This window comes from Sander vitreus, chromosome 10 (assembly GCF_031162955.1).
Source record: "Sander vitreus isolate 19-12246 chromosome 10, sanVit1, whole genome shotgun sequence".
Taxonomy (NCBI): domain Eukaryota; kingdom Metazoa; phylum Chordata; class Actinopteri; order Perciformes; family Percidae; genus Sander; species Sander vitreus.
In genome coordinates, this window is record NC_135864.1 from 7,615,358 (window position 1) to 7,630,223 (window position 14,866).

The 14,866-nt window shown below is 38.6% G+C and overlaps 1 protein-coding gene across 1 annotated transcript in view; it reads left to right on the forward strand.

Moving 5' to 3' along the window:
* The window catches only part of fstl5 (follistatin-like 5), a 101,014-nt gene that overhangs the window by 12,344 nt on the left and 73,804 nt on the right, over positions 1–14,866 (forward strand). The window contains exon 3 of the mRNA XM_078260118.1: positions 2,457–2,577. Within this exon, the coding sequence (XP_078116244.1) occupies positions 2,457–2,577 (121 nt within the window). The remainder of the gene's footprint in view (positions 1–2,456; positions 2,578–14,866) is intronic.

Consider the following 14,866-nt stretch of genomic DNA (forward strand, 5'->3'; position numbering starts at 1 on the left):
TGGAAAGATTACTCTTTTTGTACCTGCACAGAAGTATAGTCAAAGTTTGTTATGCAGTTCTGTAAATATTTTGGAAGAGATTTGTGTTTTAATTATAAAATAAGTTTGAGAACAGATGACACCTGCTCAAACTTATTATGTCCTCCTCTAGACCATAATAGGTCAAATGAATGTGCAAATCTTTACAATGACATACTTTCATAAAGAGGAACAGTATTAAATATCTACTGGACCCACACACAAGGTCTGCACTACACGCGCAGGATTTTGGCAGAGGTTTGACACAGATTTAATACAGTACTTAATTTGTCTGAAGGAAAATGTGAAAATTGGCTAAGTAGGAGACAAACATAACTTTTTTAAACATTATTTTAATTGGTAGGGAAAACGTATGTTAAATGTGATGATCGAGATGGATAAAGAGTGAAATGAGGCAAGAGACAAACGGATGTCTATGGTGGAGACACGTTTTTTCAATTAAATCCAATTTATTTAAATTAACAAAGATAAACGTGCAATCAGTAATGTGTGTAATGTATGGATGTGTGTAGATGTATCAAAGCTAGAACGCAAAAGTAACTAAACCAAAAATCCAAACAAACCAAGCAACCTTGAGGTGGGAGAGAGAATGACTGCCCAAGCACTCCTATTTATAGACATGTGAGCAATCAGTTGATCCAGATGTCAATCATCAGTCCTCATTAGCCAATCCCCAGATCCAAGCAACCAGAGGGACTTAAAATACCTAAAAGCCGCCACAGTCTATGATACCAGAAAGCTTGCCTTGAAGGTTGAACAGAAGAATAAAACTAAACTTAGTATGCAGCATGCAGATTTGACCTTACCAACAGCCTTTGAAAGTAGGCCAACGACCAGTACTGTGTTTTAACTACATACAGTATATCCATGTGTGGTACATATGTCTGTGCCACCAAATAAGTCCTGTGTAATTACTGCAATGAGTCTAAAATGGGATTAGGTACTAAAAACTTAGTAGTTAGATAGAACACCTTTCAACCCGACTAACCAGCCAATGTGCCATGGATTCTTCACTCTCAATAAACATTACTGTACAGCTGGTTATCCCATCAATGTGTATCAGTTCATTTAGCTCACAGGGCCTGCTGAAAGCTAGTGAACTTGCCCTTGGTTCTCTTTTACTGTGGTTGAATAGTCACTCGCTACAGAAAAAGTGACTGCAAGTATCTGAAGCCAACCAGATTTATCAAAAGTTTGTGTGTGGGGACTAATGTCATTTCAGGAAATATTTAAGAAATAGAGTTAAAGCATTTCAGCATGCGACTCCAACACTTAACTAATCTCTCAAAGGCCACCTACATTGCTCCAAGTCGAAGCAAGCAAGAAAGGACTAGTGAGTCAAGTATATTTTTGAGTTGCAATGACTTTTTTCCTGAGGAATCTACATAGTGTTTTAAGTGAAAGATCCCTCATCACTAGCTTCAATTTTGGTTTGGTTTAGATGCAGAGCAACTCTAAAAAAACATAATATTTTGCAGATCAAATAATTAATTATACAAAAGCTGTTGCATCGTGTACACCACTGTTATTTGTTACGTGTTGTGTTTCTAGGATACACTAAGGATATGTCATTACACTTGACTCCTAAATTTTGGGCAAGTCATCTGGGAGGGGATGTGCAGTAAAGGCGAGGCATGATGTATAAAGCCGTCCCTTATGATCAGCATTTTGACAGCTGATCTGTTATGATGGATGTTTCACAGCCAGGGCCATGCAGAGGAGGATGAGTAAGACCATGCTTTAGCAGGATGTTGATAAGATCTGCACAGTGTTTGGGGCCTTTTAACCATTTATTGCGACACAAGTTTAGTTTGGCTACAATAAACTGACAGCTATTCCTGTGTGTGTTTCATCAACTTTGACATTCAACAGAGAGTTTTGGGCACATATTTTTGACTCATTGCAGAGATTATATCCAAACTTTTCAAAGTAGACAGTGGCTTAAGTAAGTACATTTACTCAAGTACTGTTCTTAAGTAAAATTTTGAGATACAGATACTTAAACTTTATTTGTGTATTTCCTATTTAATGCTACTTTATGCTTTTATTCCACTACTTTTCAGAGGGTACTGTTTTACCTTTGATGGTATTAGAAGAAAACCAACACTTAAACAAAGCTGTCTTCTTCAGAAACTACACTGCATACAAACATAAATATGTATTTGTTACACACATTGAAATCATTCAAATCAAACTCTCAAGTAGTGGTTGGTTTTATCTTATCTGATACTATACGAGTGAAGTAAGTAGTCAGTCAACATGTAACTGATATGTTCAGTTCTTTGCCAGATACTCAAGTAACAGCATTTCCTCATGTTGATAAAAAAACGAAATCTGGGTAACATTACTGTATTTTTGTATTCACACCTAAAAGTGCTGTCCACCGTCTTTAAGCAAACACTGCATTTTCATTGAAGGTTATCAAGCAAGAAGGTCTGTCGAAAGATGTCTCCGAGTGCACATTGTTCGACCTGCTTAAGTACAACGACGCCAATGACGATGAGCACCTGACAAAAGAAGAGTTTTACACAGCTTTGGGTGAGTCCAAAATGTTGTTAGGAAAATGTTGTGTGCCATTACAAAAAGCCCATTCCAAGTTGTCTAAGTTTGAAGAGGCTCAACTTCACTGTCCCTGAAAAATGAAGGTTTAGGCAGCATATATTTTCATGACCATATTTTCCATCATCATCTCAGAAAACATGGATAAGATGTGGCAGAACTGAAATTCTCATCTGTGGACTCTCAGTCAATATCTTTTAATATCTCCTGTTTATTACATGTGTTGAATTTAATTGCTCCCATCATCTAAGTCTATAGACATTGTGACAAATGTACAATTTTTCCCCCGAGTTAATTAAAATCCACTTGGACAACAATGAAATAACGTGATTAAACTGATGGAACAGAACCGGTGAAACTATAGAAACAACATACGTTTCCATGTATTTATTTTAAATCTCACGTTCTATTGATACTCATGCTTCTCTTCCTACTGCTTTGCTTTTAATAGCATAACATCAGAGACACCTATCTTAAAATATACAAAGAAAAAGGTTGTGTAATTAACTTTTGATTGTGTTTTACTTTAAAATCAATCCGTTGAATTTCCTAGGAAACATGGGTCATTACAAAGTTATGATGTTGATAAACTTGGAATAGTGTTTGATAGCTCGCCAAAGGCTGGCTTACTTTGAATTCCAAATTGTTGCCAACTGTATTGTCGGTCTTCAAATGTTTGGTCCTAATGGGTAGATACATAAAGGCATTCAAAATGGAGTTGGTGCCAAAGGAAGCAGGTCATGACAAAAGTAGTTCAAACTAAACCCCTCCTCATTATAATATGCTAGGTTTTCTGTCACGTCTGAGTCACACCAACACATGTGCCCCTGTTTCATCCTTTTGTTTCCTCCTCATGCTCTCTTTCACAGTTTCACGATTTGTCTGACATCTTTAGTCAGCTCAATCTCCTCTGACAGAATATCCTTTGACGTTTGGCTGACTTGACACATTTAGCAGTGGGAGAGAATTCCTAATCAACCTTTCCCTCTTCAGCCCTTTGTATTTAAAGCATTCCTTAGAGCAGACAAACAAGAGCAAAGTGAAGGAGTCTCATCTTGTCTGGTATTCTCCACATCACACGTGACTGTGTGGGAGTAAACACCTTCTGGCAAATCATGAAAATAAAGTAACCCCAGCATATCTGAGGAAAGCTGCGTTTCCTTGAAGAGTTGAGTTTCTCTAACTCCCAACTACTTCCTCTTCAGTTTTAAGATTTTTTTTTTTTTTGCAAGCTTCCAGCTTAACTCCTTACTAGGAAATTGGATATTTAATATTAGTAAATACTTTTAAAAAAGTAGCGGATTCAGTCAAGCAGTATTGTGCTCTGTATTAGTTTTTGTGTCAACAACTCAGCTTGACTCAAGAATTTCATGCACACTAACGGAGTGCTCCAAGCCATTGAATTTGGAGGTCATTGTAGTTCTCAGCTGGTGTCTTCTTCACTTTATTCATTGTTATACCTACTTAACTCTGCTAAAGGCTTTGGTGTTTCAAAGATGAGCCCTCAGTGTGCCTGTGAGGCAACTGAGAAAGAGGCTGATAATAAGGTCACAAATTTGCCTTCTCCAGAGACGAACAACTGTATTGAACTTTTCAATTCAGCTGATTTCAATAGAACTCTATTCATCAACAAAGGGAGATAACATGGTGCAAAGGAGCTGAAGCCTTAAAAAACACAGGGACCTGGATTTGTCAAAACATCAGTCGTGTGGTCCTAAGAAAAAAAGTGGGTAGATTGTAGATATCAGCCGGACAAGCAATCCAAAAAACTGATCAAAAAGTGTGTGAAAGCTGCATTGAGTTGCAGACTCTTGTGTAATACTCAGTGGGTTCAGCAGCACTAGCAGTTCTTTCACATTATTGGGAGCCATTTAATTCAATCTTCATATCTTAATTTGCTCCCGTCCCAGGTTGGAGTCTAAATATGAAGGTACACACCATACTGGGGTTCAGCATCTAGTTTAGCAATCTATATGCTCACCAACATGATATTTAAACTCATTTTATCACCAGATCACAGTGCTGCATTATGTACCTTGCCCTGATGTCCATAATCATCGTACATCATCTATAAGATTCACATTACGAAATAAATGCTAATTTGGAAAGCATTACTACTTCTTATGTTATTGGATCGACTAAAAAACACTAGTCAATCAAATTAACTGACCATGGCCAATCTTTTTTATTACTGTTATTGTGGTGTTCTTTCACATACAGGTACAGTATAACACAACTATATAACTTAATACACAGTTAGAGCTACATTGTTTTTTTCACATGACAGGCACGCTGTTGATGTTGAGTTATAGCCTTGAACATGTATTTCACATATAAGTTGTAGATGTAACCAGGGGACCAGCAGTGCAGTGGAGCAACATTGATTGATTTGGCCTCTTAGACCATCGTCACAGTGCCTGTGTCAAAAATGCATCGCAAAGTTAAAGTTTTTCAGTTTATTGCCGGCATAATCTGTGATTGGCAGCTATAACAATCTATGCAAATACCTTAAGCGCTGTCGTAAACTGAGCATCGTCATAAAGCAAATCAGTTGATCCAGTGTGTCCAGAATGATGGTGCCGTTTGGAAACGAACAGCAGTAAATGCAGAATGACTCCCCATGAAAACGGCACCTGTCTGACTACTCTGCTAATAAGGAGCCTTTGCACACCTTTGTGGAATATTCGAAGCGTGGCAACGTTGTTTGTCAGGACAGAAGATAAGACTTTAATGTCCATGCATTATTCATTCCTCCTTTGCATAGACTAGAATGGGGGTTGAGAATCAATTTGCCTCAGCTAGCAGTAAGGCAACTGCCTGGCAAGAGTGATGTCTTTTAATTAGATGATGTTACAGATATGAATGATGTCTGCCACGCTACTGATAGTCGGCCCCTTGTCATCGTTGAATAATTTGGTGAATGATGGCCTAGTGCATCATGGGTAAACAGATAAGGTGTCATCTATCATAAAGTGTCATTAACTTTTGGTCGCAAAACATCATGATGGTCACGATACATCGGGGCATTGACTGTCAGACATTAACATCAACTATATGCAGTACACAAAGTATTAGGGAAACCTATAGTACCACAGCATAATACAAACTTCACTCAAGAATATACAAGTTTTGTAATAAATAAATTGCAATTTAGTACACTACATAAAGAGGTTAGCCTATATAGTCTACAAACACCAGTATGAACTTTGGCATATGAAGTACAGTTGTTGTTCTGTCCCTTAGTTCAGTTGGTTTAGCTGCAATATCATTTTTGTATTTCAATAAGTATAAGTTACTGTACTCTGTGCTTTATGTGACAGAAATAGCCATCATGGTTGTGCATTTACTGTATATAAAGTAATCTGAATTAATGCTGCATCTAATACTTCCCTCACTGTCACAGCACAAACAAATATGTATTATATATCATAAGAATAAAACCCTATATCTATTGTAACTTTATTTATTAAATTTACAACATATACATACTCTACTCCATCCAACCCATGGCCTGCCCAATACATACAACAAAGCACAAAGGAGAAAAATCTCATTTATTTTAAACAAACTAGTTGTCAGATTATTAATTGAAAAGTCTGAATCCTTACAAGACAGAAAACAACTATACATTTTAGGGATGGAAAAGAAGTACAGCATTAGTTCAGAAAGAATGTAGGACTAAATTATACACATGCTCCTTTCCCTGGTTTGGTATGGAGCTGTGTACTCTGCCAAAACAAGATAGTTGAAACCACTTTTGCGCAGTCATTGCTGGGAGAGAGGTCTGCCATCTGCAGCATACCAGTCAACATCTGTGATCACGGCAGAATAAACTTAGGAAAAGGTCATGCTCACAGTTTGCCACAAGTAATATCTCAACCTGACTGTAAAAAGGGAACCTGGACTATTTTTTGAGTGACAAGTGAGTATATGTGATATCAGCTCATAAATCTAGGCACTGTAAGCAATTAACAGAGTCTGTAGGTTAGCTTAAGTTGGGTAGTATTTAGGGGTGGGACGAGACACCCGGCTCACGAGATCAAGACGTTACGAGATTTTAACGAGATTTTACAGAAAACTTCAATGAAGAAATAAGACTGGAAAAATAGTCCTTTATTCAATCGAAAGTCACAAAATGAAAAACGAGCACTTGACAGTGTGACACTTCTCTCCTGTATAACTAACAGTTACACTGTTACTTATTCCATATGTATGGTGGAGAAATGGTCTCTTCACCCAGCAGCATTTTTCTTCCACTGTCGCTCTGCAAAAGTAAACTCAGAGTCAACTTTGGCGAACAGGCGGGGGATCTTTTATGCTAATTTCGGCGCTGTTGCTCTGCACTTGTGTACTGATATCGCGAGACACTTTTTACATTGTCACACCTCTAGTAGCATTCAAACAGAGGGCTTTAAAAAACTGCTCCACGTGAGGTAGACTTGTGACCACATGCTTGTGCCAATGTCCTTTTTAAGCCCTTTGAAGTTGGCTGGACAATTACAGGGTGCGTTGCCTGCACGTCACAGTTTTAATGTTATTAGTTTGGGTACAGCTACTAAATGCATTTTCTAGGACTCTAGACGCACTGCTTCACAGCAAACAATGAAAATGAATGTGCAAGTGATTGGAGAGAATCCTCTGTTTGAATGCTCCCTCAGGCTTGAATGTCATCCCCAACAAAATCTCTTCTTGGGTCCATGCACAGCAGACTTGCAGTGCACCTCGCTTTTTAACACACCTGGAAATGCCTCGTCCCATAGAGCACCTATATTTAAACAATCTAGCTGTAACATTTGTTGTCCTACTTGATGTACCACACTGCTATCAATAGTTATCCTCATTTAGCTTGTCAACTATGTAAAGTTTATTTATACAGTACTGATCTGTATTCATCTGATTCACAGTAATGACCTTAACTGTACTTTTCTATATAGTGGAGTGGTTATGCTATTTGTGCTGCACTGTGGGACGTATCTCACCCTCATCTGCTTGTTGTTTCATGGGTGCTAAGATATTGATCTGAACCCTGACACCTCCTGCTGGAACACACAGCCAGGAGATACAGCTCTTTGATTTCTGCTGAGGCTAGAATTCCTGGAGGACTAGTGGGAAACTTAGATGGACTGTAATGTGATCCATCATATTGTAATGTTGATGTGGTGAGTTAAAGGTGACAGTGTTTTTAAGGACACCATCAGTATATGTACTGTACATTTGGATCCAGGATGAACCTCTATGTCCATATGTCCATACTCAACATACTTTATGTACTAGGGGTATAACAATACACAAAAGTCACAGTTTGGTTCATACTCCTTTTTAGTAGTCACGGTTCGGTGCGAGTTTGGTACAGCGGAACCCCCCCCATCCCCTTCCCCAGAAATGTCTATATGTTAATATGTTCCTTTTTTGTTTTGAACAGTACTCTAGTAAGTAGTTGTAGTAGAGCAACTGGTAACTCAGGTATACTGTGGGTACACAAACCATTACAGCCATAATATCTACTAGCGTTCATGTTGAACATTCTTGCAAAACGTTAATTCAATGCTTTTTTGACATTTGATTCTTACGCTATCTGCTTGTGGCAACAAAGGTATGGCTAAGATACCTTAGGTTATGTTTTGGTAATTTAACTGACAACTTAGGTTGTTTGTCATAAGAATGGGCATCTACATACCAAATGTAGTGGAGTTTCATTTTGCACTGCATCATAATAAAATGACACAAACCAGAAGGACAGTTGGACTGGTCTTAAAGTCAATCACAAGGAGGAAGTGATCCATACAGACTGTATATTTATGTTAAGTAGGAATGGTCTATTGCCAACATGGACCTACATTTATGCAACAAAAACGGCTTGATTCAATTGAGAAAACAGTCTTACTACAACGTCCATTTAGTAGCTGTTATGAATCATATTACATGATCCACATCAGGAGTGTTGCTGGTTGTGGTTAGCATTAGTGATTACTACATTGACACTTTTTTGGTCATTTTATTCTGTTTACATTATCTTTCTTCTCATTGTCTTTTGTTTTAATGCAAGACTGCTCTAATATTGTGTGTTTCCAAGTCTGGTGTAATAACTATATTTGCAGAAAAGTTTCCAAGCTTGAAAATTAGTTGACTTACAATCTCTATTCTATGAAGATTATAATTAGACATCCAAACCAAAAGCCGGGCCTCCTCAAGGAAAGGCTCCTTCCATTAAGGCAATTTTGCTGTAATTCAGCATCCATTACACATCCACAGTTAATGGATACTCAGGCTTTTACTTGTCAAAACCCTGCTGAGCATTCCATGCACAGGCTGTGAGAAGTGGTGTTAAAATGGTTTTATAATTCATGGTTCACTTTCCAGCGTGTCACTTTTCTATCTCCAGAATGTATTAGAGAGATTTAAAAGAAGTAGAATTACTTTTTTTTTAATTCTAAGTGATCTTCAACTGAAGTACAAGGGCCACGTTGCTCAACAATTCTTAAGGGAAGATTTATTCTTGAACTTGATGACAAAGTGAGTCAGTTGAGCCTGACCGGGTTCTAAGCTTCTCATTTGTGTTAGATAAAGTTGATCAATTCACAATTCAGCAAAGTGCAGTTACGCAGAAATGAAAAATAATGGATTACAAGTGCAAGTTATGGTTTGGGTTGAATAAATATTGACAGGCTTTAAGGCATTTCATAGGAGGGGACACCTGATGCATCAGTAAAAAAAAAACTTGAGTTTATTGATGCCTTGGTTTCTGATAGGAAGCAGTTATGTATACGGTACACTTTCATTGTTGTGGTTAAGTGTAGAAAGCCAATAAACCCCCCAAAAAACTAGAGGGAAACGTTTAGAAATCCAGCCTCTTTAAACACCATTGTGTGGTAGTAAAGTGTAAATGTAGTCTAAAATGTTTTGTCATTTTTAGGAGCAGCAACAGCAGTTTGTTTAACTGTTGCATACAGACACAGTGTTGAATATAGACAGAATAAATAATGGAAATTTAACTACAAGAAGTAAGAATTGTTTTGACAGAACAATACATCTGAATAAAGGGCAGTCTACACCAGCAGTTTTTCCAACAATCCACATCTACTCCCAAGAGAAGTGCATCACAGTGCAACCTCCCACATCTTTTAAAGCTCCAATTCTATTTATTTTTTTTGCAGCTGTAGCTGCAGCAAATAACACAAATCCCAATTCCATGTTCTATATGTTGGGGATTTATTAACTTCATTGATAATGATCACTAAAGAGCCTCAGTTTCAGTATGAGCTATGCGGTTTCTATGGAGATACAGAGTCAAGGTGAACGTATACTTCTCATGGAGTTAACTTGATGACTATTTTTGTCCTTTAAATTATAGATAGATATAATAGATGTTAGTGGTAAAGACAGTTTGTCCTGCTGATTACAGGGCAGCTTGTTCTAAGGACAGTGATGCCATTACAGAAGTCTTTGTGTATTCATTGAACAAATGCTTCAGTAGTGCTCACCTGCTTTACAGAAGAAACCTCTCAGAAAATATTTGAGTGCCCTCTGACTGAGAGACAGAGATTTTAATTGTGCTTTACTGGCTGTCGCGATTGTTTAGCAGTTTAGTGTAAACAAATTGCTGCATTTATCCTCTTTTCTCAACATGTATTAACATTCCGGTTGAAGGTGTTGGCACCCACCATTTGCAGCCGTGCAGCTGTTCAAGTGTGCTGTGGCGCTGATGTAAAACTAGTAGAATCCACAGACAGTTAGATGGAAGCTTACTGGTCTGTAACTCTCTCTGTTTGCAAAGTGTGAAGTTAATAGATGCATATGCTCAATATATTGCCGTCTTTAACACATACAAACATGCAAACAGGTGTACTGATGTTGCTCAGAATGGTGAAGGAACAGATCTCACTCAACAATAAACTCTCAATAAAATAGAAAATGATGGGATCTGATATACTTAAAAGTAGGGGTGGCACGCTTCGTGAAAAAACATCCGAACCGTTCGGTCCACTTGTCTCGGTTCCAAGCGTGTGTGCGTCGCACGGTTCGACGCATGCACAATGTAGCCTCGTGCCCGTCACGTGCCCGTATATGACCTCAGACAGTGTGTTTCCCTCTCGCGCGAAAGAAGAGGTGTGGACAAGTTACCAACAAAACGTACAGCAAAAGACCGTGCAAAACATTTTAGACCGTCCTGCCAACCTGTATACATTTTACCATCAATGTACGCTGCGTTTTTTCACTCTAAAGCCGCTGAAGCGGCTGCTGTTTCAATCCTGTCGGCTCTCTGCAGCGGGCGGGGCTGCAAAGTTCCCCCCGCGACTGACGCGCCCACACAAACACACACAATCACACACGGTGGATGCAGGAAAAAACAGAGATGAGACGTATAGGATGACCTAAATTGAGGACAGCTATGCTCGTTATTGTAAGTGCAATGATAAGTTAAAGTCCAATAAGTAATGTTACTTTATCAAACCGTATGAATGTGTGTCCCAGCCCGGGGCCAGGATAGGAAATGAACTAACAATGTAAAGATCAACAAGCCACTGACAGACATGTTCAAATTTGATTCATTCATAAATTATAATTTTTTTGTCTTAAATCCACCAGCCATTTTCATATTATACCAACATTTGCAGCATCCTGAGCCTTTTTGGTAAGGTTACTAGGAAAACTCAGGCCAGAGTAATTTTATTCTCTCCAAAACAAGTTTCCTTTTTTTTTTTTTAAAGAACTATACAAAAGAAAATCACAACTTTTTATGTTTAACGTATTCTGACTTATTCAAAAGACGGAGCTTTAAGAGTTCCTCTCTTTTTCTTTTAAAGGATGCCATTTTTGTAAGAGCTACACTGAAGTTGGCAGTTTGATAAATGCAAAATATTTCAATCTTCGTGTGCTAAAAAGGCACATAAGAATAATGCTGTAGATGGCAATACACATTCTCTTTTTTTGCCAAATAAACGAAAAGCATGTTGAAATCATCAATGTCTTCCCTCTTGCTGTATCAAAATCTCACCAAGCTTTCCTCAGAGATGGTCCCAATAATGTGCTTAAAGTCAAGTCAAATTCAGTTTGTGCATGATTACATGATATAACTATTTTTTAATACTGTATCCTACATTGTGGATAATTAAGCTAAATATCATATGCTGAAGTATATTTCTGGAGTGTTAAAGATTAAAAGAAAAAATAACAAGAACCTTACAGAACCGAAAACCGTGACCCTAAAACAGTGATATGAACCGAACCGTGGGTTTTGTGAACCATACCACCCCTAGTTAAAAGCCATGCATGTGTGAAATATGATGGAACAATAAAATCACTGCCGCTCTTATGCTAAAGCTTGAGTGCTCTATGATTTACCTATTGCAGTAAGATAGCGTTTTTTATTAGTTGTTTTCCACAAGATAGCTGTGATAAAAATTAATCCAATTAGAGCTCCTCTTAGGCTCTGTTGCATACTAATGCTGGCCGTCCATTAGGATCTCTCCCAGCAGCTGCTTTGGAAACAGACTTGAGGCTGATCAGCCAGAGGTAATGCACTTACTAAGGCCATTTGTTGATGTTCTACAGCCATCTTGATGTGTATAATGTTTGTGGAAGGAGAGAGAAAGGGGTCACAATTATCCTCTCGCCCTTTACTTAACACCTGTAATTTTTGCATTTTTACAAGTGTTATAGCAGTAATGCTGCAAAACACTATTATCTCTTCTGGTTCAGAAGGATAAGACTGGCCATGCTGATAGATACTAAAAAGACACTGTAGTGGTCACTGTAGCCGTGCCTGGGGTATTTTTCTTCTTCTTTTGTTAAGAGCATTATAAAATAATCTCATTTAAGTGGAAAAGCTCAGAATGCACATCAAAGGTAGTTCCACCCTGCCAAAGTTCTTTGACCTAAAGTTGCAGAGGTTTCCATGTAAACGAACAAAAATGTATTGACATTGATAAATCCAGTCATGAAGATGGGGAGTATGACTCTCTCAGACCATGTTGACTAAAGTTATTACCATCAAAGATGCTAAAAAGATAAAACTTACAAGTCTGTGATGTTGAGATAACTAGCCTCCAACATCTGTTGTATATTTTTCCATTTTGTTTTCTCAGTTTAGTTATATTTTTCTCTTTATGTCTGTTTATACTTTGTCTTTATGGTCTGCTTTTCTTTCACATGAGAGCTTACAATCTTCAGTGTGCAGACTACCTCCCTTTCCCTCTGAATACAAATCAACCTTCAAATCAAACACAAGCTTCTATTTACATTTCCTCACACAGTGTTTTGCTATTCTAAACTGGGTTGTGTCTTTGCTAAAAGCTGATAAGTCGAGACCTCTCCCTGTCAACATGTGTGTCTGTCTTTATGAGCTTAAAGATCACCTGACTATTGTTGCCTCATTGTACAGCAGGGATCAACTTTGTTTAGTAGTGCGACAAGTGGCAGTTCAACATTAAAAGCAGAAATAAGTATTTTCCTTGGTTAGACAAAGGGGGAGTGTGTGTGTTTCAGCATTCAAGCAATCTTCTTTCTCTGTCAAACATTCAAGTCCACCGAGTCGCTCATCTTCAGTATCAAAAACAGAAACTCTTCCTGCTTTGGGAGTTGGCACAAATCAGCTCAACCATCCAAGATCAGAGAATGTTGACATGAGTGTGTATTCCGTTTTTGTGGTGTTTTTCTCCCCTTTGAGTCTTTGCATATGGGCTATGAATACTCCGCATCAGGGAAACTACTCTCATCTCGTCTTCAAAAAGTCAAACTCAAAGCAATTTGGGGTACACAGTTGTTCACCTAAGTAATATTGAACATCATTGAGAGGGAGAGAAAGGGAGTGTGTTAGAGGAATGAGAGACTTGGTGAAGAGAGACAGAGCGAGCAGGCATGTGTCGGAAAAAGAGAGCACTGGAGCATGATAGAGGATGTAGTAAGGGGGTTGGCTAAGCAACCTTAGTGCAATTTGTCTTCATGCAGCTGGCCCCTCGTAACATCCTGCAGGCCCAGGCTATTTTCCCTGACAAGCTTGTAGCCTCCAGTGCAATAGGTGATTTACCTCTCGCCGTGGCACTGACCAACATCCCATTCTGGGAGCAGAGCAGAGTAAATCAAATGTATGGACTTCACCGTTAATCACTAATTACAAGTTGGACGGTGAAGGTTGATCCTTTCCAGGGCGCTGCGTCCCTCAGGCCTAAAATCAGACAAAAAAAGAGGAGCCAAGGCTCCTCTGATAAATTTCTCACAGAGGAGGCGCTGGACTCAAAGTGTTTGAGTTGGCTCCAACAGCGCATCTCTCTGAGGAGTTTCTCATTCAGGTTGGATTCTAGCCCTCGTTTCCTTCCTCCCTCCCTTCCTTCCTCCATCCACCAGCTAAAGCTGTGATAGAGCCTGCCTGGCCGTCTGTCTGCCCACTTTCTTCTTTAAATTCTCCCTATAACTTCACACCTTTCTATCCCCCGTGGGGATCAGCAACAAATCGAGTTTGTTGCTTGCAGCGTATTCCAGAAGCATTAAGATACAAGGGGGCTGTAATTGAATGGTTAGGCAGGACATTATTGAAGGAGATTTTTGTCAGCGTATCCACCCACCACCACCTCAACATCGTGAAGAGTGCCAAGTGGCTGCATGGTGGGTTGATCAGGGGAGGAGGATCATGGATTAGTTATGCGTGACTGGTGGAAGATCCATTTTTCTTAATTCTTCACTTTCTGCAACAGAGCAGATTTAATGTGTTTTACTTTCCCTGCTGTGTTGTTCTCCTTGTTTTGGTCATCGTAGGTTTTGGTTTGATGTCTGCGAGTTTTGTTTGCTTCACATCTTGATTGATTTTGCATCGGATTGTTTTGGTTCTTATTCATTTAGTACACCTACCTACACTTTTATTTAAGCTTAAACCTCTTTAGATCTGCACTGAACTTGGATGTGGGACATTTCCCCTCAAATTTAGTTAGCAGTGAAATCATTACCCACAATTTAAATTATAAAATCCATTACAGTTTACAGACTGGTTCAACTTGTTGCAATTATGTGCACTCACTATTTTATTGGGCAATGGGGGGTTATGAGCGGCATTACAGTTGAATTAACTTTTGCTTTTCACTCCAAATAAGTGGTAACTAATCTAGATAAAAAAAACAAAGTGTTTGTTGCCCAACTGGACTTATTTTCTGTGAATGTTGCCATATTCCAAAATCACAGCATTTTGGGAGTGTCACTGAAATGGCCCATATGTGTGACGCACTGTTGTGTTCTTTAATCCCCCAATGTAGCACAAGTAGACATATATTTCACACTG